The 27382-nt window shown below is 35.5% G+C and overlaps 1 protein-coding gene across 16 annotated transcripts in view; it reads left to right on the top strand.

The window, feature by feature from the left end:
• PPFIA2 (PTPRF interacting protein alpha 2) overlaps positions 1-27382 on the top strand; it is a 301624-nt gene that overhangs the window by 2430 nt on the left and 271812 nt on the right. For all 16 annotated transcript variants that reach the window (XM_040667681.2, XM_040667694.2, XM_040667691.2 and 13 more), the window contains exon 2: positions 9099-9349. In XM_040667681.2, coding sequence (XP_040523615.1) covers positions 9101-9349 — 249 coding nt within the window. In that variant the 5' untranslated portion in view covers positions 9099-9100. The remainder of the gene's footprint in view (positions 1-9098; positions 9350-27382) is intronic.

Genomic DNA, 27382 nt, shown 5'->3' with positions numbered 1-27382 from the left:
CTCAGAGTTTAGAGCACTCAGTGTTCTTCCTGAGCAAGGGAGTTGTCACGTCTGCTCTGTCTCCTAAAGAATGTAAGAAAGTTTTTGTGTATTAACAGTAAAATCCTGGTGATTGAAAATAAATGTATACTATATAGAGGGATTAGGATTGAGGAAGACTTTAAAAAGTCTTCTTTTGGTTGGCTTGGATCATTCAAGCGTAGTCTTAAGTATACTTGTCAGGCAGGTCAGGCTTTTTTATTGTGAAATAACACACTTCTCTCCTTTGAGTAAGAGATAAGTAATGCATTTAGGTATTAATGAGGCATCTGTCATCCTTTCCCTCCATTTGTTTTTCTTCTTTGCAGTCCTGACTGTAGAGAAGTATTGCACAGAGTAATTTACATGAAGGCTTATTTGGTTTTCAACAAACTCTGTGGTCCTGAAGATACAGGACAGAGGCATTTAATCTATTATTTGCAGTCCCTGCATATCCACTGAAGGAAATTCTGACTCCCTCATTGGTCTTTCTGGAATGCCTGTGTACCCTTACATATAACTCAGTGTACCATCAGTCATACCCTGAAGGAGCAAGATGCTGTCTGTCCTGTTCCTCAACTGTTCTTGAGTAACAAGATGCTTAATGAAGGTCTTTATTGTCCCATTCCTCCCCCGACTTCTTTTCTGGCTCATTTTTCTGGGGGCAACTGCATGCAGTTCTCTACTGTCACAGAGCTGCATGGCCTTACTAGATGGATGGTTGGGCACTGCTGATGTAATTAGGTATGATTTGAGATATCAAGACAGGAAACTAAGCTGGATGCCTAAAGTAGTCTTTCTCTACCCTTCATGTGAACAGAGTGTTGGTACAGAAGCCCTTAGTAAATAACTTCAGTGGGAATTTGCTCAGGCTGCAAAGCTGGCTCCTGATAGCTGGTTACAAACTTCTGAGTTTATTCTACTTGGCACCAGGTATCCTTTTCCTTTGAGAAGAAAGTAACACTGTATTCCTTTGTCCAGAGGATTCTTACTGTTATTAATGTTTTTGGGTTTGTTTGTTTGTTTGTTTTAAGAAAGAATAGTGTTAGGAAGTTTTTTAGGTTTCTTGGGTGTTGTGTTTTGTTTTGTTTTGTTTTCTCCAGATAAGAATACGTATTTTTATATTGATTTCACTTTAATGGCGCAGTCAGAAAACTTCCTAAACATACTGAGTACCTCATGCCTTTACACGTATTGTAAACATCGAGGAGATAGCAAGGCCTTGAACAAGAAAAAAAAATCATGTTTGAATTTTGGGAAAAATATTTTGTTATTATTTATTATATTTGCTGCTTCTTGTGATTTCAGAAAGAGTGTATACCTATTAACTACTGCCATTTCTTACATAGGTGTTCCCCTGCCTACCTAGTCTTCAACAGTGTTTCAATATTCTAATTTTTTTCTTTTTCATTATTTGCTTTACAATGATTCAGGTAAAAGATGTAAAGCATTACCATCTTTCTTCAAGCTTTTTGTTTTGTTTTGTTTGAGATAAATAAAACCAGAAAGTAAAAAGAACCGTTAGAAGCTGAGCAATAAGACTGTTCAGATTCTGAAGTTTAAACTGTTCTGAGATAAGGTGCTTTATGATTCATTGTAATACTTTAGTTTATTCTTCTTGTGCATGTTTTCTGACAAAGAGCAATTACCTATATTTTCTACATTTTTCAAAATGTGACTGAAGCATAGCTGATTTATAATTTTTTTTAAATTTATTAATGGCAATTTTATTTACTTTTTGTAGAGGTCTTCTAAGTACATTGAGCCCCACATTCTCTACAAGGCAGGCCATGCTAATAAAATCAAGAAGTATTGTAAGAATACAGTGAGATGAGCCACAGTGTGGGGTTTTTTGTTTCTTTTTGTGTTTGTTTGTTTGTTGTTGTTGTTTTTTTAAGATTTATTGCATATTTGCCTTCAGTCTCATTTAAATGTATATTAAATATCAGAATATCTCCAGAAACATGGATCATTCAAGGTGGAAGGGACCTGCAGAGATTGTTTGCACCAACTCCTCTCTAAATGCAATGCACATACCAGAATAAGATCAGGTTGCTTGAAGTAAGCTTGGAAAATAAAAAGAAAATTCAATGATCATTTTACATCTCTGAAGTTTAAAGAAGATATTTATACACTCCAGCTTTGCTTATATTGCATCACGTTACCTGAAAATTATAACAGAATTTACTTTGCAATTTAGAGTTGTGATAATGCAATCAAGTGTTCTCTTGCAAACTTCAGAGAAGGGATTCTGATGCTTCATGAACATTACTGTTCATCCCCCATTTTCTGACCACTCTGAATTCTTTTTCACTAATAGGACTCATCAGAAATGCGTTTTGTAGTATTTGATAGGAATGTATTGATTACTGAAAGGAATATTATGCTGCAATAGCAGAAATCTTAATGCAGCAGCTGTCACATGCAGACAAAATGGAGATACTAAAATACTTGTACAGACTAGATGAAGATATTTTTTTGTATCTGAATTTCAGTGTGAATATGAACTTAAATGAGGAACTAACAACCTATTATGTTGCACAGAAACAATTCAGAAATGTGGAAAGCTGGAAAACTTAATTCTGAACTTTTCATAGTTATATGGAGTCAACTGCTTGGCAAGGGAGCAGGATCTCAAAACATTGGGTGATAAGCACAAGAGGAAAATAAGGAATAGTCAGATGTCAGTGTATGACTGTATTTGTTCTGTTCAAGAGTCATGGTTTAGAAAATCAAGATCTATTAGCCTAACCAGTCTTTGAAACTGTTAAGATTGGAAGGTAAAAAGTGAGTTTAATGATGGTCTATACTTTATCCTGCTGAGTTCTGTTCTGAGTGGAAGTGATAATCTTCGTGGATTGACATAAAATATATACTTAAGACAAATATCTGCTGTACATGCGTGGATCTGTTATCCCTTAACTGAATCTAAATCCAGTAAGTCTGGATGCTTTCATCCTGTCCATACAAAAACTAATTCCTGCACGTATAATTAAATGTATCTTAGATATATCAAAACTTACGTAAACTCACAGATCTGCCAGAAAAATACACACGGCACATTAGGTCTACAAGTGGGCCTGCCAATTATTCTGAGGCTTTGAGAATTGCAGCCTTGAATGTGGCTGTGACTCCCCCAGAAATACAGTAGAAAAATTCATATATTTTTCTCAGGCAGAATGACTTTTTTTTGTTATTTTGCTAGAAAGATTACTTACTGTGTTTAATGTTTGAAATCCTTCTCATATAAGATACAACTTAAATCCACTCGATGGTGGAGATTGATGGCAGATTATCTTGACTATGATCATGCAGCATGTGTGGGAACAACCAGGGATCAGACATAGCCAGCATGGGTTCATGAAAGGCAGGCCCTGCTTGTCCAACTTATCTACTTCTACAACCAGGTGAACTGCCTAGTGAATGAGGGAAAGGCTGTGGATGTAGTCCACCTAGATGTTAGCAGAGCTTCTGACTGTTTCCCACGGAAGCTGGCAGCCTGTGGCTTGGACAGGTGTATCATTTGCTGGGTGAAAAACTGGTTGGAGGACTGGGCCCAGAAAGTGGTGGTGAATGGAATTAAACCCAGCTGGTGAGCAGTCTTGAGTGGTATTCCGTAGGGATCAGTGCTGGGGCCAGCCCTGTTTAACAGCTTTGTTGATGATCTGGACTAGGGGACTGAGTGCACCCTCAGTATGTTTGCATATGACACCAATCTGTGAGGAACGATTGATCTGCCCTGGGGATAGGAAGGCCTTTCAGAGGGATCTGAATAGGCTGGATCTATTGACTGAGTCCAGCTGCATGACAGCACAAGACCAAGTGCCAAGTCCTGTATTTTGGTTGCAAAATCCTCTACAGGCTTGGGGCAGAGTGGCTGGAAAGCTGCACGAAGGAAAGAATTCTGGGGGTGATAGCTGACAGCCAGCAGTGTGCCCAGGTGGCCAAGAAGGCCAATGGCATCCTGGCTTGTATCGGAAATAGTACAGCCAGCAGGACTAAGGAAGGGATCATCCCTTTTTACTTGGCACTGGTGAGGCTGCACCTTGAGTATGGTGTTCAGTCTTGGGCCCCTCACTACAAGAAACACATTGAGGCTCTGGAATGCGTCCAAAGAAGGGCAACAAAGCTGGTGAAGAGTATGGAGCACAAGTCTTATGAGGAGTAGCTGAGGGAGGTGCAATTCTTTATTCTGGAGAAGAGGCAGCTCAGGGGAGATGTTATTGCTCTCTACAACTACATGAGGTTGTAGTGAGGTGGATGCTGACCTCTTTTCACAGGTAACTAGAGATAGGTAATGGCCTTAAGTTGCACCAGGAGAGGTTCAGATTGGATATTAGGAAAAAATTCTTCTCAGAAAGTGGTGAGGTATTGAAACAGGTTGCCCAGGAAAGTGATGAAGTCACCAACCATGGAGGTTTGCAAGAGAACAGCAGATGCCACATTCATAACGTGGTCTAGAGCAATCACAGGCAGGGGTTGATGGTTGGACTAGATGATCTTAGCGGTCTTTCCAACCTTAATGATTCTATGATTAACTCAGATTTACTGTCTGTGACTAATGTGTAAAGGGCAGGTAGTTACAGTGATGCCTTTTGTCTTCAGTCTGTGAAATATTTCAATTGATTACATTATGAACCTGGAAAGGAAAATTGTTCAGGATTGGGGTTTTTTTAATTACCAGCTTTAGGTTTAAAATTCAGTTACTTAGAAGGGAAATCAAAAGTTGTCCTCTTCCCAAGTTGGAAATTTATAAATATGATTAAAACTACTCAGGGTGTGACCACATAAACTATCAGACCTAACTGTTCATAGCAATAGTGTTTTTGTTCTATGTTTAATGTGGATTCCTCAACTGTTTCTATCTGCATTGTGGTGGTTTCTCTATGTGCTTTTGGTGCATGCAAACTAAATTCCTTTCAGCTATAATTAAACTGGAAGCTTGCTCTTAAAACTAATGTTCTGACCCCATATGCGAACCACATCATCATGTGGTTAACTGAGGATTGACTAATACATGGGCACCATCCAAAGGCTCTGGAAACTTCACAAACTCATACAACTCGTTGACGTGATCCACTTGCTATATAAAGAACCAGACACATATGTGTCCTCCTATGTGTCCTTAGCTGCCAATCTTCTACTACTAAATTGTGATCAGTCTGTTTGCTGAAACTTGCTTCTCTATTTGCTTTTGTCAGTGTAATGTCCTTTCTCTGCTTTACCTGCCCTATATTTTGTTGCAGAATCCCTCCTTTTTCTTTTTTTTTCATTTTCCCCCATCCTTCTAAAATTCTTCAAATATTCTTATTATTTTGATTTCTTTCTTCTGTCAAGCAGAAGAATAAAGAGTGCAGTGAGGTCCTGGGGCTTGAGCATGGCTGTGTTCTTGAACATGTGCTGGAAGAAGACCAGCGTTTTTTGGGAACAGTGTTAAATGGTGGCAGCGTCAGAACACTGAAAGCATCCCATTTACTGGCAGGTATAAGAGAGATAAATGCCAGATAAAGGGTTGTTGGTTTTTTCATTTGCTTGTTTGTTTTAAAGAAAAGAAAAACAATGCTTTTCTAAAGGCAGAAAGATAAAAATCATTGTAATTCAGGACAGTGCTGCATATCTTTATTTAATGAGAAGATGCAGGAAATCTTTGGGAGCCCCATAATAAACCTGAAGTTATTTGAATTTTTTTTACTGCTTCCTGGGTTGATGCAGATACACCCTAACAAAGGACATTCCCTTCAGAGTTGTTTCAGGGTCCCCACTGTTGGCTCCTCCAAAAGCTGTATGTGCAGGGCTCCCCTTTTCCCTCCTCCTCACCACTGCAAGATCAATACATTCTTTCTTTCTAACCCTGCTGGCACTCTTGATCTGGCCAAGGTTAGCCTCCTGCTTTTCTATATTTTCCTCTAAGCTGAGCACGGGAAAAGGGAGAGGATGCATATAGTTCCGGTGGAATAATGGCATTGATCTTCAAACAGTGAGAAAGCAATGTACGTCTCTAGTCTGAATGCAAGAACTGTACCTTTTAAAGATTCTCCTGGGACTTTGAGCTGTGGGAGAAAACTTCCAAATAGTAACTGCCTACATCAAGATCTGCCCACCTGCTATCTGCCTTATCTGCGGTCTTAATCACAGCCCAAGTTAGTTACTTGTGCCACTCAGGGTAATGCAGTGCAGGTTTTCAAAATAGGCACGCTGCATTGTCTACTCCGCTCCCTGAACACAACAGCTTACAGGGAGATTTGTCAAGAGTCTGTACATTCCATGACTGTCCCACAGCTATGTGTATATGTTAATTCCCATATCCTCAAAATGACTATAGTAAATTTTATTTTGAAAAAGATACTAAGGTAGCAACAACTGTCTGCACAGAGATTTTGTTAGCTGTTCACCTCAACACTCCAGCAAGTGTGAAAATTGGACTGTGTTCATTATGCCACTGCATGTCAGCAGTGATACTGCATACCTTGCCATTTAGACCATAAATTTTATCTGCATATAAAGGACATTGGCTGTGAGGGCTTATCTATGAAAATCCACTGGGGCAGCAAACATGTTCCGTGGGATGTGATGGGCCACCTTCTGGTAAAAAAATCTGAGTTATGATCTGAGTTACGGTCCTTTATCTACATTTGAAGAATAAGCATGCAGAGACCTTAGTGTCTGAATACCCAGTACATACTGAAAAAATGTGATATAACAGAAAGGGGCAGATGCCTCAGATGTTTCAGTTCTCCCCTTGTGCACCGTCAACTTGACCATCCCAAAGTGGTTAATCCAAGTGAGACCTGAGTGAAGGCACTCCAGAGGGTGATTACACTCTTGGCATGAAATGTGCTCCCACAACATTGCACAAGGACCATGCAGGCAAAGCACTGCTGGTAGTACCACTTCTCCAGATTCAATTCTCCAGATTCAGTTACATCAGGAAGAATTCCCAAAATCTTTTGTTTTTCTGCAGGCAAGTTGAAGTTTATTCTGCTGGTGAAGCTGCAGAATTTAGTACTCCACCTCTGTGGTACCTCCCAGTACTACTATCTGTATTCAGGAGACAGAGTGGCATGTAACCTGAAGATCAGTTTGTAGTCATGAAAATGTTTTTAAACATAAACAACTTTATGTTGATGGAGGCACCGATGTGTTAATGTCATCTCAGTATGAAAGAACATTGTGGTGCTTCCTAATGGAGTCTATAGTTTAAGAGAGGAGAAGGCTTCTGGGGTAGAAAATTTTGAACTTCATGAGTAATGGAGATATTCAGCATTGGATCAGGTAATCCCAAGTAAACTTGCCTGGAGATATGAAGAATTTCAGCATCTGTTGTTTTGAGACAATATCTGCTTATCTTGCACCTAATTAATTGCTAAAGTAAGTAATAGCCACAAAAAACTTTCACCTTGCCACCATTCCAGACAGAGGATCAGGACTGATGTGGAACATCATCAGTGAAGATATTGCTTATGGAAGCTGTGCTGTAGTAGCCAGTAATTCATGCTGAAATACCAATGTTTGGTGCTAATTTTGCTAGTTATCGCATCTGCTGAAGAAATGAAAATACTATTAAATTCTCCATGAGCATTTTGAATGTGGCTGAGACCAAATAATCATAGTGAAGCTGTTATTTTACCATAGCATAATCATAGCAAATCATAGCAGCAAGCAATATTAGCACAAGAATTGCTTTTGGTTTAGCGATGGTAGGAAAAGTAGGAAGTGTTACAGTTACCTTTAATGAACTAAGTAGTTTCTTAGCCCTTCTATTCCCTGTGTACGGGAGGTCTTTAGGTTGCATTCCGTAACTGTTTTTCATAAATTTCACTGTCAAAAGTTTAGTTTTCTTACTTTGGAAAGTAGGCCACATTTAAGAATATGTAGAAGGATTCAGTCATAGTATTGAAACTGTGAAATGGTGATGATCTCATATGATGACACACCTAACAAAGGAAGTGCATCAACAACATGCATTTTAGACAAAGTTGAGGTCTATGAGGTCCACAGCAAACACGAGTAAAACTTTTTAACTTCCACTAGATGGATGAAAAGCACCTTTGTCCCACTTGCTGAGATTAAAAGGCTTCCAGTAAAAGAATTTTCAGAAATTAATGCTCAACTATGTAAAAATTGTCTGCTGTACTTAGTCATACTAGAAAAACAACTTCTGATTCTTTGTGTGCCCTTCTATTTCTCTAGTAGATACCATCTACTGCTAATACAATCTTTTATCTGAATATATTTTTTTAATCTAAGCTTTGAAAGCCATTTTTGAGATTGTTTTTTTAATTTTCCTCTTTATATTTTCCCCTATCTGCTTAGTGCAACATCTTCATAGCATAAGCAGCTCTCTGTATACAAACTGAAGTTTTGAGACATAATTGATGAATGGGACCAAGTGATGCTATTTGCTCTGATTTGAACTGTTTTTAGGAAACAAACAACAGTGATTCTTTCCCTGCTAACTCAATTTGCATAAGATATCATACCAATGATAATTAGCAGAAGGTTTCTAGTTTTTGACCTCTTACTGAACAAGCTCACTAGAGAATATTTTTCCCTGAGGGTGGGAATAACTAGATAAAAAATAGATCAACCTGGCATTGTTAAGGCAGCATGATAGTGGATCAATGGTTAGCCTGAGCTGTACTGTAGAAATGCCTAGAGCAGGACAAAATCCAGCAATTAATAGCAGCTATTGGCATCAATACCAACAATTCAGCAATGACATTAAGAAAGAGAGGGAGACTGCAATTGCAGAGGAAGTCTTTTCTCTCATTTTAAAAGAGTATTTTTTTTTGCAAAGCTATTAATAATTTAAAATAGTGTGTTATCCTCCATCTCCTTCCAGTCCCTCTTCCTTTAGTTTAGGAAACACGTTCAGTATCTTTGCTGTGTGGAATTAGTCACTGTATCTAATTGCTGTCTATTGACCATCTGATTAATATTGAAAGTACGAAGTTGAGATGAGGGGACAATGAAATAGTCTACTAACTGTGTCCGTGTGACAGAATTAATTCCTCTTATGAAATCCCCTCATTTTTTTTTTTCATACTGAAAAGACTTTTCTTGATTTGTATTTTTTAAAGAGATGATGTGCGAAGTGATGCCTACGATAAATGAGGACACCCCGATGAGTCAACGGGGGTCCCAGAGCAGCGGCTCGGACTCAGATTCTCACTTTGAGCAGCTGATGGTGAATATGCTGGATGAAAGGGACCGTCTCCTTGATACTCTTCGGGAGACACAGGAAAGCTTGTCACTTGCACAGCAACGCCTACAGGATGTCATCTATGACAGAGACTCCCTTCAGCGACAGCTTAACTCTGCGCTGCCTCAGGTATGTAGCTTATAACCATCTTTTCAGGTTCACCAGTCTTCTGGTTAAATGTCACTGACTTTAACCCTAATCATTATATATTCCTTGAGGGTCAAATTCTGCTCTCATTGAGGTTGGCTGCAGAACTCCTACAGATGTAACAGTACCTGGCTTGCTCTCCATGGGACCAGTTTTCTCTTCAGAGTTACGAACAGGAGTAATGCTGTTGTCTTCAAGGAGAGCAGGATGAAGGCCTATAGCTACTGATTCTTTTGGCTGTTGCTCTAGCATTTACAATAGATTAGGATCCATTTAAACTAAAGATCTAATGGGGGGAATAAAGAAACAAGAATGAGAAACTTTCCTACAGACTCTATCTCAGATAAGAACTTCTAACTAGCATTAAAGCAAATAAAACTAGAGTACAGAGGTTAAGTAAGGTATTGCACACAACAGAAAACCAAATGTTATCTTTTATTCCCTTTAAAATAGTTGTAGGAGTATCATTTTATAAAATTACTTTTTGTGGTTTTCTTAGGAACTGAAAATGCATTATTTCAGTTAATACTATGATGTTATATTTCAGCATTTTATTCCAGAATAAAATTTGCTTTCAATATATTAGAATTAAGTGTAGAAATACATCTTAGATCACCCAGTATATCTACCCTGAGGTTGGAAATATACCACGTGTCAAAAAGCATTTTTATGAATGTTAATTTCTTTGCATTGTCCGTCTATCACTTGCTAGAGGATCTACTTGTAACCCAGAGGGCCTGGGCAGACTTGCCTGGCAGAATTGTGTCCCTGTTAAAAAATGGAAAGTGAGAAAGGAAGAGGGAGGAAGCTGTGTGATTAGAAGGAGGTGGTGAGGATGAATCAAATCAGTAAGAAAGTTGTTGAAGTCAGAAAAGAAAAAACACTCACTGGGGCTGGAAACAGAAGCAGCTGCTTAAGAGTATTGAAGTACCTTGGGTTGGGCTTGAAAAGAGGGACTGTAATCATTTGAAGCTCTGGTTCTGCACCCCAAGCATTATCCTCAGGCAAGAAGTATGGTTGCACTTGATGTAGGTCAAACAAAAATGAGCAGCAATGGTCCTGATATACAGGAAAATCAGTTTGGTTTTGGTTTTGTTTTTCTCTAATTTGTAGGCAGTAGACCTTTTCTACAGATGTCTCTTCATAGAAGAATGTAAAAAAAAAAAAGCAAAAAACAGCATAGATCCTTTATTCCAAGAGTTCTTGCTAGAAATTTGAAATAGAGGTTCTGCATTTGTGAATCCTCCCATTCGGTGCACTGCTTAGCACGCAGACACTCATCGCTGAGCCTATAATGAGGTATTCTCATTGAGAAAAGTAGGTGTCTGATCATTAATGTTTCTGTGCCTCACAAAATCAGAACTCCTAAAATCTAGGGGATTAACTAGGGAAAATAATGTTCAGCAGAATGTGTTGCCGTACCTAAAACAAGCAGAAATTGTAAAGAACTAAAGCTAGAGTATGATGTGATTTTAAACAGTAACACTTCCAGTAAATGTTGGTGTTGTGTGACTTTGAATTGCAGGGTTTTGAATGCAGGTGAATACTACACTACCACATAGGATTAAGGTCACATGCATTTCAGGTAGCATTCACCTATAATATATATAATATATATACATAAGTAGAGATGTAGGTCTCAGGAATGAGGAACTGTTGTACTGCTTGCAGTTTAAAGTAAAACTGGATTTTTTCCAATCGGTTAGATAGTCTAAATCTACATGTAAATAATTCAGTCCTGTACAGATCTGTTTTCATAAGAACAGAACACTGGCTTACTATTAAGGCATTCTAGTAATACAGATTTCCAAGAAAGTAACTTGACTGCCATACTATTTAGCTTCCTTTCTAGACCTTGGAAATCCTTTTTTTGTATTTTTATCCTTTTTTTTGGGGGGGGGGGAGGTAAAGGTGTTATGGATGGCAGGCTTGCCTTTGTAGCTGCTTGACTTAGCTCCCTGACAAAATGCTACCCAGTACTTTTATCACTGAGAGGAAGAATTCTGTGTTCATTCAATTTAGGAGACTGCACAAGAATTGTATACGATGACTGCTTAGTTGCAATCTGACATCAAATGAGTCTTGCTTTATCTGAATGTATTCCTTTTAGCTTTTGATTTCTAAAGTCGTTTTTCAAACGTGATTATTTCTTAGCATTTACACAGTACTTCACATCTAAATAGTGTATATATATATTGACAAAGTTACACTCCAGTACTTTTTGGTTAGGGCACTGATTTTGATTATCAGCAAACAGTTGAAAATATGATCTGTAAAAATCATCGAATGTTCTTAAATAGAATCTGAAAAAAGGAACCCATATAAAAGCTGAAAGTATAAACAAGCAACTGAGAAATTCTGTCTGATTGGAAATAATTAATGATATTAAGTATGAAAGTTGGTGTATTAGTGTTACTAGAGCTTCAGCTGTTAATGCAGTAGCCACAATGTAAAACACCAGTTTAAATGGCTCTAGGTTTCTATACTGTTCTGTACTGCAACAGAGCAATGTCTAGTTAGCTGTTGCTTTCAAACGTGAATCGCAAAAATATAGTTGCTATGTTGTATATTTCTATAATTGAAATAATTTTTATTTCTATTATATTAGCTGTCATAATCTTATGAACTGCTACTCTTAAGGAAGGAGGGAAAAATGAGCAGGCAATTACAGAACAATTAGAGTAAATATAATAACAGAAAAGTCTTTAAAACTTATTTTGGAGGAAAAACTAATTTGAAAAGCTAACTTAAAAGTATGACAAGGGTTTACCAAAATTATCCTTATAGAAAATAACTTGACATCACTTTTTGATACTGGACTTAACAATGTGTGAGTATGGAACTATGAAATCTGTACAATCATAGAAGAATTGGAGGTGAAAGGCACCTTAAGGATCATAGAGTTCCAAACCTTCTGCTACAGGCAGGGGCACCTCCAACTAGATCAGGTTGCCTGAAGCTCCATCCAACCTAGCCTTGAACACTTCCAGGGATGGGGCATTCACAGCTCTGGGAAATCTGTTCCAGTGCCCCACCCCTCCAGTGTGTTGACTGCACTACACAGTTTGGTGTCATTTGCAGACTTGGCTGAGGGTGTACTCACTGTCTAATCAACAAGCTAGCTATCCCTGAACTAGCTATCTTCTGAAATGCCCACATTTAAATTACTGCATTTAAGTTAGTAAGATGAAAAGAGAGAGGAAAAAATATCACTTAGGGTAGACATTGACAGGATGGAAAGAGGCTAGTAGTTCATTGAGAATGTGTTTTGGGATCAATTTTTGTTAATAATTTGAGCACAAGTAGGAGCATGGTAGTACCAGTTAATAACAAAAAATTATGCTCTGGCCTTTTAGTTAGCAGTAGTAAAGAGGGAATGTACTTGTTATGATAGTAGGCAATCAGTGGGAAGTGAGTTTAAATAAGACAAGTATAATTGGAGGTGTATTAGGTAAAATATTTTACACTATGTAATAGGAAAGTTTTAATGCAACTGAACCAAGGGCTGGTTTGAACCTTACTGTCTTAGTTTTGGCTCAGCAGTGACTGAGAGGTCATCTCAGGTTAGAAGGGATTCAGAAAAAGACTGGTAGAGCAAAGAGGCAATAGCTTCTGCATGAAAAGACTAATCGAAGTTTTCTTTTTCTGGGGAAAACTAAGTTGAGAGGGAATATGACTGATTATGTGAATTTTCTTGGAGAGATGTTAAGATGGAAAGACTAGGTAAAGATGAGTGAAATGTTTTAAGCTAAAAATAATGTTGATGGAAGAACAGATTAATATAAGCTGCCATGAGTAAGGATACATCACTCATCAGAAAATGATCTTGAATTATCTGGAAATGACGTTCAGAATCCATCTTTCTCAGATGAAGAAAGGCAGGATCAACTCAAACCGTTTGCAAGAGGAAACTGGTGTGAAAGACATTATATAAAGCAGTACCTCTGGTTAACTATACACTTTACTGAGAAAACGTCTTCCTGTTTTTTATTTCAAACTTCACAGTGGAGAGATTATGTGAGATAAGTCACAATTGTAAAATGAAACATGAGTCCGATTAGTCTTACTAAAACTATTGGAGTTACATGGTTGTGCAGTTGAGTTGGGAAGTTTTGTGTGCGTATTTGGAATCTGCTTCACAAGTGGTGTTGCTTATTCTTTGCAAGGCTTTCTATTGACAACTGAAGAATCTAAGGAAGGCATAGATGACTATGCATTGCATGTTGCCCTACAACAAGAATTTATTGTATTTAGGTCATGAAAAAAAAAGTCAAATACAGTATAACTGTACTACAGTGGGGAAGCATATGATCTAAATATTTAACACTATGCTATTATTTCATTGAAGTAAAAATATAAAGTTATTTTTCTGTAGTATAAACAAAAGCTATATCAAATCGAAAGTATACAAAACGTAGTTAGAAACTGTAACTTCTGTTCTGAGTGGTGGAAAGAGAAAAATGGTCAGTTACTTTCTCAAGTAAATTTTACCATAATCCTATCTAAACTAAATCCTCTGGAAAATTTCACCAGTATTAGTTGGCCTATAACCAAACACTGAAAAAATACAATTTATGACATTGAAAGACATAATGAACCGTAAGAGTTACAGTAATAACAAATGTGCTCTGGTAAACAGATTTGTATTAAATTTGTTCCATGGTTCCTTTATTGTTTCTTTTAATCTTTTAAAAACAAGTTTAATTGTATGGAAGATGCTGAGGTAATATTTATATGAAGATGTTCAGAGGCCATCACTTTCTAGTCAAATATATACATTTTGTTCATTAATAATGCAATGGCTCAGTGATTTACTTAGAAATTAACCTAATATTCAAAGAATCATGGAATCTCAGAGTGGTTAAGAATAGAAGGGGCCTCTGGAAGTCAGCTTGTCTCACCCATCTGCTCCACATGGTTACCTGAACCAGGACCATGTCCAGACTTTTGGTTATCTTCAAGGAAGGAGACTGCACAATATCTCTGGGCAACCTATGCCAGTATTTGTTCATCCTCACAGGCAAAAATGGTTCCTGATGTTCCAATGGAACCTTCTGATTTTCAGTTTGTTTCCATTGCCTCTTTAATATTTTGTTATCAGAGAAAGGGACAACACTGGAGCAGACCTGTGTCTGTGCAAGATGAACAGTTCTGAGACCACTCTAGAAGACTTAATGATGCTGAAATGGATCTTGATGATTGTCAAAGTCATTCTCTTTCTTTCTCCCAGCACTGGGAATTTAGCATCATTTGACTCTTTATCAAAAGATTACTGTAAACTTGTAACATCTTTTGAGTTATTTCCAATTTGAATCTGAAATTATATCAGAATGATATTATTAACAATTCTGAGGAAGTTAATTCTAAATTATTTTTTTTTAATGCAGTGGCTTGGTTTCATGCCAAATGTTTGTATAATTTTAATGGAATACAAAATTATTTTAAAGTCCTTTGACTCAAAATAAAGTATTGAATCTGTAACATTTTTAACTTTAATATAAAAATCAAATTTTCTGAAAGTTAAGTGTGCTTATTTCATAAAATGAGCAATTTTGTTTTAAATGCTGGTAAAGAATATACACTTCCAAGTCCAATAAATTTTAGACAAATGCTGTTACAAGGCTGAAAAACCTGTGATCATCACAACTTGAAAACAAATTTCATGGGTTAAGTATTTTTCCAATTAATGGAAAAATTGAATGCATGGCCCACATTCATTGACTAGTGTTTAAATATTTATGGAAATGCATTGATTTTCTTCAAACTTTGAATAAGAAATCCTTTTTTTGAGAAAATACAAAGATGATGTAAATGTTGTACAGTGCTGAAAGTATCTTGACATTTCAAGTGGGTAAAATACATTGGAGCATGGTTTCTGTTGATTTAAGGAATACATAGTTCTAATTGAACAATTTATTTATAGTATATTCCCTTATTAATTCCATTAATGCGTGTTTTGTTGTCCTTTACTGGACAATTTCTGGATTATTATACAGAAGGTCTACACTCTAATTTCATGGGGAATTTATTTTAGCAGCATTTTCTTTACACGGCTGTAAACTTTGCATGTTCTAATGCTCAGAATCTGCACCTAAACTATGTCTTTCTTTCATCATACATTTCATCACAACTAATAAAGCTGTCTAAAAGTTAAGCTTTCAGTGTTAAACATATACAATATACGAAAATGAGGAGAAATAGGCCCATCAGAAAGGGCAGTTCAGTTTGTATGTTCATTAATGACTAATTTGGTTGGCTAACTTTTAGATAGTTAAATGTACTTGAGGTGTATTCTGTGCATGGATATGAAAGAAGTGAATTTAAAATGGACATTGTAAAACTACAGTGGTCTAAATAGATCTAACAGTTTATACAGGGAACGACTGCTGGAACTGAAGTGGTGTAAAACCCCTGCAAATCAGGGCTTGCTATTCAGGCCTGCAAAAAGTGTGTTACTGAAACATGTATTAATCTATTTCTGAGATAGCATTCTCTTCTGAGAAATTGTACAGTGACAGCCAACTCTGTTAACAGTAACTAGCTAACAAATCTATGCCTTTTATTTGGTAAAATACTTAATGGAAATCTTTAAATTTATGAAGGACCTTCTAATATGAAATGTACAAGACAACAATTTACTTGCATATTTCTATATGACCCTCTTTTAAAATTTATTTAAAATATCTTTACCAAGAATCTCTACAACACACAGGAAAAAATACAGTTTTAAAGAATTAAAGTGGAGTTTTTTTAAATCTTGATAAGCACAATCTCCATTAGATTAGAGGAAAGAACTCTATAGAGGAAAGGACTCTAGTTTCTTACTCTACTTATTATTATTTTTGTTTGTTTGTTTCCAACAGTTTAGTGTGTATTTTGATCCCAGTGAATCTCTCTGGTGGAGATCTCAACACCTGGTTCCAATTTAATATCAACTGCTCAAGATGTTGCTATGAGTAACTGAAATAATTTTTTTTTTTTACATTTTCTCTCTCAAATAATATCATTAGCACAATTTGAAAATCTGTTCTTTCTGGACATAGCTTCCTTTGGAGTGTGGGTCTGCAGCGCTAAAAAAAGTGCTGCAGTAATTTGATCTCTTGTAGCACCCATCAGTTTCCAGCTCAACTCTGTTAGTTACACTAAATCAGTAATAAAATCTGCAATTGAAATATACTGGTAGTCATTAAGGTTTTATTTCATCTAAGAAGATACCACTAATTTGGAAATGCTTACTGGAGGCAAGATGGAAGGGAAAATCCAAAGAGGGAAATGTAATGACCTTGTTTTATTGAACCAGTTTATGTAATTTGATCAATATTAAGCTTTAATAGCATTGTGATTAGAGAAGTTTGTTGATAGCCTTGCAGTTTCTTCCAATACTGATGAACAATGAATGTTTCACTGCTGAGGATGGGAAAGGTGTAGGAAGTCAGTAGGAACTTATTCTGTCTCCTTTTTTTTCTGTTCCTTTTCTGTTCAAATGTGTGTGCAGGTATAGTAACATGGGTATAAAATTACACACCAGAAAAAATACGCAAATTGTTAAATAACTGAAAATAGTTTTTGTTCATTTAAGACTACACACTTGCTAAGCAATTTCAGGTGTTATTGCTTGGGTAGAAATAATAGATTGACCTATAACATTCTTCTTAAAATAGCTTGGGTTCTTGTGATGAGGCTGGAATAATGGCTTTTATCCCAATTTCATTTATTTCTGGCTTTGTTGAAGAACATGTAATACTGCCAATGGCATCCTGCATATTTGAATGAATAATCAGGTTTTTTTTGTTTGTTTGTTTGTTTTTTAAGTAATAAAAGCTTAGGGAAGATTTAAGTTACTTTCCTCCGTTACTTACAGAACATGTATCAATATCTGTTCTTTTTGCACATAAAAGCAAATAAAACTTGTTTGCATGGTATTAAATACCAATTTTTTTATTGTTGATGATCCCTAAATAATATTATCTGTCAGAACACAGTTTGGCTCTAGCACAGGGATAATTAGGACAATGCTTTAGTTGGCTCCCCTTTAGACTGTCTTTTTTTAAAACCTGCTAGCGTATTTCTAAAAGAGCACAATCATACAGACACCTATCCATACAAATAATTACTTGAATTTGTTTCAAGTATGTTTATTTCCTTGCACTTGTTCTGTATATCCAGTACTATATTGCAAATGTGTAAACAGGAGGCTTTATGTTAAAAGCTGTGGACTTTATAATAGATACTTGGATGACTGATGTGACAGTCCAGCAGAAGAACATGCTTTTATTCAAGAAAGAAAACAGAAACACAAATATTTAGAGGAGAAACGTGATGAATGCCCAAAGCGAGCAATAAGACCACATATTTCCATTTCACTCTAAATGAAACGGAAATTTCATAAACATTGTTATCAATTATTTTAGCTTGAACTAATCACATCAACTGCTACATTAACTACTGATGCCACATTATGTTAATGCTTAAAAGACACATGACTAAATGTGGGATAGCAATAAAATGATACTGGTCAACATAATAGAGAAGATGTATAAATATATCCAATTTATAAATGAGGCTGTTGCCATGAAAACTATAGACATCATTGTTTTCATAACAGCTACAGTCATGGCAAAGAAAAACTGGAAAAAATAAATCAATTTAATAAAGCTTAACTCCAATGGGATGCTTTTTGCTCATGACCTTGAAAGCGGATGATGCAGACTGAGAAATCATCCAATAAGAGCACTTCAAAACGGAAATTCAAGACAGAAGTGTAGCTTCTTGAGAACAAATATTCCTTCATTAATAATTTCTCTATTAAAACAAAGAAAATGCAGATATCTAAGAATCAGCTTTCAGAAGTACCTTATTCAGGCTGTCATTTCATATTAAGAAATATTTCCTTTAAAATATAGGAGGAAGTCAAAGACTTTTTTTTTTTCTCACACTACACTTAATTTAGTTCTCACTGAAGTCTGTGGAATTTTTCTATTGTCTCTGAAAAAAATAAATTTTCTTGTTGACTGTGCATCTTTCATGTGGTTCCCAAGTGTCTGAATTTTCATGGATACAAGTTTTGTGCCACATAACAGAATAATCTTGGTTTACTTTATATAGCATTTTTCCAGTCTACTTAAGAATCTGCTCTAAAATCATAATTTGCTGAGTATACCTTATCCTTTAAGTACTTTTTTTTTTTCCTAGTTGGAATCAGATTATGTTCTGTGGGCTTATTTTGGTATTTGTTGTTGTTGTGTATTTTTTTAATTATTGATGGCTTATTGCATTTTTTAGCAATACTGCATGAGCTGTAAAAATAATAATACTGTGACAGGCAATTTGTTATGACAGCTAATCATCTATCAGAACAGATACACTATATTAAATAAATATTGGGGATTTACAGTGAGTTCCTCTACTGGAGGCTGATTTATTTGAAATTATAAAGTAACCAAAATTGCAGATCTCTCTTTTTCTGAAATGAGGGTGGTTTGGTTTTGCTTTGTGTTTTTTTTTTTGTTTGTTTGTTTTGTTTTTTTTGTTTTTTTTTGAGATTCTAAGCAGAAGGGAACATTGAAAAGGAATATGAACGATGATAAGTGTGTAGTTCTATGGGAGCTAAACCCGAATGGGTGAAAATAATGATAAACTGTGAAACAACTGAGATTTATGATTGCTCATGACTAATGATAAAGGGAAGAAGTAATAATGAAAAGGTAATGAACAAATAGATATGTGATACTCCTTAATAAAAAGGATAGAGTGAAAGGCAGTCTACACAGGATATAAAGCCCTTGACTGTTGTTAATGGAAGTCAGTATAGAAGTTTCTCCACTTACTTGTTCCAAAAGTAATGATTTAGTATTTCTATCTACTAGATAGAGCTAGTCTTCAAAGAGCAAGTGAGCCAAGTGAGAGTCTGTGTATCTTTTCTCTTAATTTCTGCATTAGCTGTTGGGCACTGAAGTTCCATCCGTTATCAATTAATTACATTACATGTTTAAACAAATATACACAAGCAAAACCTAAATCCCCCCCCCCCCAGAACAGCCTCCCTGACTATTATTCTTATCGAGCCTACTCTTCTGCCTGAATAGCATCCTACTTCAGTATTTTCATGGGTTATCCAGAAGGTAGGATACATTCATGAAAATGCAGTATTCTTTGAAATGATTGCATTTACTGCTGGAATCTTTGGACAACACAGTGCTTTAGGGAATGGGGAATGAATATGATGGAGTTTCTAGAAGACATGTTATTTGGGCAAGGCTATTTGCAATCATCAATTTTTACCTTTCCTAGTTGATGTGATTATTTGCAATGTACCCACATCAAAAGTGTTCCTTGGTTTCTATCAAATTAAGGCTCATGAGAGTATTTGACTCTGCAGAGCAAAATTAGAATGTTTATATTTTTCACTGTTGTAATGATAAATACTGTGTAGACATTGGATACTCCAAGACTATTACTACATTCAGAAAATGAAATTTTCTCATATCCCCAGAGAAGACTATTTTTTCTTTAGAACTGATGGATAAGATTGCCATGTGTAGAAATATAGTTTAGAGATGGGATTTGGTGATTATGTATATACACCAAGTCTGTGTATTATACTTCCTTTGCTTAATATCAAATTATGTATTAACAATGGAAGGCCCAAGAGTCTATGAAATGGTGAACAAATTTGTAATGTTTTATTTTCTGAAGGTGAAAGATGAATACTGTCTCGCATAAGTGGAGCACAAGCACATTGTTATAGATCTTTGGTCAAAAAAGCCTAGGGGACAGTACTTTTCAAATAATAGACACTACATATCTATAGGTCTCCAATTTAATTCATTTGTCACTAGCAGTGAAACCTTGGCACGAGAAGCATTCCAACAACAATAACAACATATTTTAAGTTAGAGCATTTGTTATTTTTCAGTAATTTGTAGACATTCAGATCTGATCAAGATATCTGCCTATTATTTGAGTTGTGTGTCTAATACAAACTAACTCTCATTTTGTTGGCCAATGCATATTTAAAATTCTAATACTGTATACATGAAGAAAAAAATAATTGACCTGCTTCGTTTCTTCCTCATCCTGTTTTACTGAATATTTAACTAAGTTTTGTAGGTCATTTTCCTTTCCATCTAGTTCTACTTAGGTTCTTGGTTATAATCTAAATTTAACCATCTCCTATATTAAGAAAGAAATGTCTATTTATTTTCTGTAGCCCCAGTGATCCATCTTCAGTGTCAGCTCTTACTACTTTTGGCCACATCTGCATCACGCAGTTATTAGCTTACAGTGAACAGTATATCTGAAGTATAGTTTATAGATTCATTTCAGAGGCATTTGGGCAATATGGGAGGATTTGAGGAGGTATTTAGTGAATTATTCAAAAATATGCTTTTCAGAAGAAACACAGGGTTGGTTTTTTTTTTCAACAAAATCAAACATGCCTGTGTAGTTATAAATGCTCAGATTAAGTCTTTAAAGATAGTACTGTGCATGGGCAGATGTTAGTTTTATTTCCATGCAAATAGAAACTTCTGCATACTTTATAAGGATCAGTGAAGATTATTTGGGAAGCTACATTTAAGTCTGAAAGTTGATCATCTGACTTCCAAAAGAAATGCTTACATAAGGTCTCAACCTGAATTAGTCTTACTAATGCATACATTTGCCACTAAAAAAATAGGACTGTGTATTTCTAATTTCACTATTTCAACTGGTGAAATACTTTATTTATAACCTAGTCATGCTTGAAATGGAAACATATAGTAATAGATATTTACTGTTTTAATATATCCTTGATAATTTTGTTTTTTACTTTCATATTACAGAACTATGACAGGTAGGATTGTAAGAAGATCAGTAACAATTTAAGGTAACGATAAAATCAATGTTTTGATCTATTTTAGAAGATACTGAAAAAGATTTCTTTGTTGCTAGTCATTATTTGTGTTGTCAAACACTGCAGTAAAAGAAGCGAGAAGAATTACTTTTGTTGAGAACAGAATAAAATAGAATAGAAATCTGTTCTGTCTTAGCATAGTAGCAGATATGTGTGAAATATCTAAAATGCTACTTGTCCTATGATCTTTGTTTTCCAGACTGATTTTTTTTATCTAATTTGTAATGTTATAAATGCTAGTAAGACATAAGACAGGTTTTCTTTAACTAATAGTTGAAGGGAGAAAGAAACACAAATGTTTTTGGATGAGTTTTAAAGAAACCAACCAGATGAGAATAAAATTCACATCTGCACTATTCACTTAAAGAAACTGAAAAACACTTTATGTCATATGCAACTGAACTGAGTGTAAAGCAGGAGTTTTCTAGGCCGATACATTAAGAAATGGTTTATCTTTACAATTCTTTCGTTTTTCTAGAGATGGGAGAATGACCCCAGACATAACATATAGATAAGTATTGTCAAGTGTATAATCCCATAGTGCTCATTTCTAGAGTGCACACACGCCAGCTGCTCCCACAGAAGTGTAGCATTGTGCTAATGATTTAATGTGAGCATAAACTGCTGGAAGATATGCTTCTGTCTGTCTTTCTGTGCTGCAGCTGCATAGCTTTCAAGCTTGTAAACGTTTCTGTGGCCTAGAGTAAGCGTTTATTAGTTTTTCAGCTCAGGAAGAGTCCTGTGCTATTTCTAGAAGAGCCAGGAAGACCACAGTTCTCTTTCACTCAGTGTCCTTTCTCCAGCAATAGTTATCAGCACAACCCTCGAGAAGTATTACAAGAGAGCCAGCGCCATACTCTGAGATATGTAGAACTCTTTCACAGTCTTCTATCAGTTGTAGCTGAGGGCAGGTTTTCAACTTCAGTTTCAGCATTTATGCTGATCCTAATATAGAAGTAATGTGCTTGTATTCCAAAACTGTTACAGTCACTTTTGAGTAAAAAAATTAAAAAAAAATAAAAAATCATAGCTTGGACTTCCATGCTTTATTTCTTTTTAATTTATCAGTTGCCCATTGCATCCTACAGCTGGTGCCCTCATTCTTATTTTGCATACGATGAATATCACAGAATAATGTGAATTACATATATTGGTGACTAGACATTACAAAGTCTTCAGACACTGCTTTTTCTTTTGCTTCAGCATACAAATTATGCCTTGAGGATGAGAAAAATTCTCAGATGTACATGCCGTGGTTTAAATTTAATGGAACTCTATTTCACCATTCCTTTTTTCCTTGTTGCTATTACTTGTGATGATATTGATTGAAGTCTTGATACTAACGTTTTAACTCCTATTTTTCGTGATCTCTACCCACTAGCTGGTATCTTCACTTCCAAAGAAACCTTAATGATATATAAAATCAGCCTTGATAGCACTTTTTCAACAACAGCAACAATAACAAAAAAACATTTAAGTATTTGAAAACATACCAGTGAATACCGTGAATATGACTGTGCGCATGCAAGCATTTCAAGAAATCAAAGATTTTATACAAAATATTAACTACAAGCTACTGATACAGATGAACATAAAAATCTGAGAACATATGTGTCCAAGCCCAGCAGTAAGTTAAATTTAGTGGACTTATCAACTGAAGTGCTTTCTCCAAGTGAGAAGGACAAACAATAAGGTATAGATGCTATTAGATGCAAGGTGCTGGTTGGGTTCTCTGAATGACTGAACTTTTGGGAAGTGCAGAAGCATGTTATACAGTGTCCTTGTAAAATTGTTCTGTTGTCATTTTTGCATAGAACATATCCTTCAGTAAGTAAGAACGTAGCCTGCCTACCTCCACTTTTTCTATGAGTCAGCAGTGACTCACATTTATTGTACATTGTCTTCCAAAAGTGATTTATTTTATGAGTATATATTGTGCTATGTAAGAAGAACTGTGACACGAGTCGAAGTCACAGTAGATATTATAAGAACATTCACACAGAAGGTTGTGTATTAACGGAATTCTAAATGGCTTGTGACATATCTGGTTTGAAAAGGATTATCCATATGCCGCAGATTAGTAATATGTTTGATTTTCTGACCCAATACGCTGTAATGTAAGGTAGTAATTTACATTATATAATTTAATCATGTTTTATTGTTAGTATCCTTCTGTAGTATTCTTTTAGTTTATCACAGCGTAAATCAGTATTACTACCTATTTAGCCTGTTATTGGAGAATGAAGTTCCTAAACCGACCCCAACATTTTCTCCCAAAGATGTTCTACACCTTGTTGGTTTTGATACCTATTCTCACGCTCATTTTTAATCACTTGAGAGAGTACGTTTATATGGAACATGAATAAAATGCTGATGATTACACAAGCCCAACCCAGGATAAGGTTCCACTGCTGGAGCTGCAATAAGACATGTGATCAATTAACTCAGAATCTCTAAGAATTTTTATAATTCATTTGGTACTGCATACAGTTTTCTGCTGAATTCTGTCCAAAAAACATTTTCCAAAATGAACCTAATTGTATAATCATTCATTCATTAAAATACTTATTTTTAAGGTATTATTTTGAAAATCATTATAATTTGGATTTTTCATACAAGAGAAACTCTTTTAAATATTTTCAATCTTTTTTTCTATAGTTTTAGAATAATATTTTAGAACCATTTAATATTATTTTATCTTTGAAAAACTAGTTTGCAGGGGGGAAAAACAATTCTATATTACGTGCAGAATTAAGTTACATTTTCAAAGAATGAAAATATTTTTTTTGACAATCAGAAGAGCTGTTTGACAGAGAATGTCATGTCTGGGGTATTATTTATGTTATGAAAAAGAAAATCTTAACACAAAAGAAGTTGAAGAATTTTTTTACAGGCATAGAAAAATTTTTGAACACCTTAATTAGGTGTTTATATTTTTAATCAGAAATACTTTTCTGCTTTGAATTGACCAGTTAGAAAGAAAGCGATTATCTTCAGCTGAGAAGAAAATAAGGTTTTGGTTCTGGGTTTTGTTATCAAAGAAATCACACACAAAAAAATAACCACAAACCAACCCATAATTTAGAAGGTATAAACACTTTATTAGAAGTGACATTTTAAAAACAATTTCTTGCTAAGGTTCAATTTTAAAGCTGTGAAGTCAGTGTGAATATGTTCTGTTATTTACAGTTTTCCATTTCACTGAATTCTTGCTACTTAAGTGAATAAGATGTTAGTAAGAGTAGTAACCAGGACCCTGGATATGTCATAGATGTGCCTATTTTTCTTTTTTAATGAGACGTACAATAGATTCGCATTTTTTGAAGATGTAAAAACTCCTATTTACCTGTACATTTTTGTGTTGATAACACACTGGATGGTGGTTATTTTGCCTTCAGCTACAATTCTCTCGTTGCCTATTTTTCTAAAAATTACTTCCTGGTCAAGCACGTTACTGCCAACTTTACTTAATGTTCTTAAGTGATAGAGTGGATCGCATCCATTCATAGCTTGAGAAGAAAAATAAGGTGAAATAATATAGTATGGTTTGATCTATATATATTCCAAATATATTTGGAAATCAGGAGGACTTGCTTCAATTTAAGTAGTCACAAGTAAGGAAAATTTAGTTTTGTAGTTTGAAATCAAATGTTTCCTCCCAGTTTGTTTTTTAATTGAACTCAGCCTATAAGGTCATATAAATTTAAATAGGTAGATATTTTTTACAATCAGCTTTCTCTGCCATCTAAACCCTTTGCCTCTAAAAATAATTAATGTACTGCATTTGATATTGCTGTCTTACTTTTAGAGTCAAATTCTATTGGAAAGAATTTGTGTGATACGTACAAACGTTTTGGCTTGGAAATCTAATTAACATTCTGTACAGGACTGCAGAGGCATATGGCCTTTCCACAGCAGCATAGGAACATTTCTTATAATGTTCTGGACAGAGACCTTTTAAAGTTTATTTTCTTGCATTCTATAAATCTGCAATTCAGGATCTAAGCAATATCTTGCAGTTCCTTCCACATTTTGGGCACAGCAGAAACTGACTGCCTTATTTTTCATTTAGAAACTGAATGAGGCACTTAGCATTGCTGAGCACATGGAGAGAACAAAGAGAACAAGAAGAACAAACAAGAAGAAGAGTTTAAAGATTTGCAATTTAGCAAAGCAGTCAGGAAACACTGGAAATAACACATAAGATATTCTCTTCTTTAAATTCTTGCCTTATGGCATTTTTGTAGAGTTTAGTTTCTAACTAATTGAAGCAGGTTGCCAATTTACATCTCAAAATGTAATATGAAGTTTTAATTTAACATCATACTTTTTCAGTATGCTGTACTAGGGTAAAATGCAAAATATTACGGAAAAGAAAATATGAGATTTCTGTAGAGCAGTTTTACTTACATTTTTAAAGTTTACAATCTGTTTCTTGCTAATGCCCCAGAAACAACAACGTTCTTCATTTGTCTAGCTGTCTTCTACAGAAATTGACTCTTTCCTGTCTTGAAGAAACAGATCTCACTTCCATGAAAAAATCAGTTTCATGAAAAAAAAATTAAAAATATTTTATGAATGCCAATCTGCATTGCTGCAGTAGGGCTGAGGAGCAGTTGCAGCAAGGAGATAGGAGGCAGCTCACTTTAGTGCACTCCTTACCATCTTTGCGCAGGGCCATTCATCTGGTAGAGATACTGCAGGAAGGTTGGGGTCATCTTATAACCGTGTTCAGTTGGTGATGAACAGATTGTGTTTGTATGCACAGATGTGCTTCTCTTTTTCTGAACTATCTCTTGTCTCCCACAAAGTGAAGCTGGACACAGTGAGGTAGTGCTTTCATCCTACAGGGAGATGTCTTATTCTAAAAGCTTGTACATCTCTGGTGTATTTGTTGCATTATTTTCATTTAGTTTTTGAAGAGATAGAAATGGAGCAGATTCCTAATTAGAAATAGGAAGGGCCATATTTTTAAAGAGCGGCCTTCTTTGAAAGGTGTAACTTGCCCTTACAGAATAAAAACACACATGCAATTCTATCTTTAAGTTCCCGTTGATAGAACTTTGTAGTTTTTCCTACCTGACTGTGAGTTTAAACAGAGCAGTGAGGAGCGGAAGAATTGGATGAATTCATGTTTATTTCTAGTAATCCAGTCTTTAGGAGTGGTTTGCATAAAGAAAAATAGAAATATATGCTTGGAAGTTTGCACTTGGACTGTGAATGCACAGCAAGAAAATAAGTAAACCAAGTAACCCTGTAAACCAAGACACTGGCCTACAATTTAGGAAACCTCAGGAGTACTTTGACCTGCCTCTGATATTCTATGAAACCATAGGTCAGTCACTTATATTTGCTGTTCAGAAAGTCTTAGAAACTCTTTTCTTTCTGTTTCTTTCGAATGCTCCTCAGATGTAGCCTGGGCTTTCATCTAACTGGTTCCTCATTCCCTCTGTCACTCAGGAAAACACAGCCTGTCCATGCACCAAGATGCACATTGTTAGAGTTTCATAATATCACGCTCTATTAAGGTATACAGCAGTCTCCCAAGAGAATGGCAGAGTACTAAAAGTGAACTGTTTGAAACGTTTGTGCCTGTACTAACAAAAACTTTGTACTGGCTTTTGTAATAGACTCTCAAATCTGATTTAAATAGAGTCCTGTATCATATTTAAATACCTTTTCATGTTCAAACCTAGGATAAAAGTTTTACCAACAAACCTGTTCTCATAAAGCTTTTAAGTTACATTTGAAAGCAGAAGATGGGGAGCAAGCTAGTGTTAAAAATACAGGAAAATAACCTGCACAACACTGTCAATGCTTACTGCCAACTTGAGTGACACTAAATGAGGATGAAATTCCTATTTATGCCATAGGAAAATGACCACTAATAGAGGTGTTCCTCTTATTAGTATAGAGAGACTTCGTGTATTTAGTTGACTAAAGGTATATACTGCACTTAGGTTTATAAACCACATATAATTTTACAGTCTCTGTTACCTGAGTTTTAGTAGTTGTCTAATATGCAGAAAAAAAATCAAAAACAGTTCATTTAATAAGAAGAAGATCACTGTAAGGAAAAATACAGTGTGATTGTCTCTATAAATGAAGGGTAATGCATAGTT

Source organism: Gallus gallus, chromosome 1 (genome assembly GCF_016699485.2).
Source record: "Gallus gallus isolate bGalGal1 chromosome 1, bGalGal1.mat.broiler.GRCg7b, whole genome shotgun sequence".
NCBI classification, from domain to species: Eukaryota; Metazoa; Chordata; class Aves; order Galliformes; family Phasianidae; genus Gallus; species Gallus gallus.
This window is presented reverse-complemented; position numbering and strand designations above follow the sequence as displayed.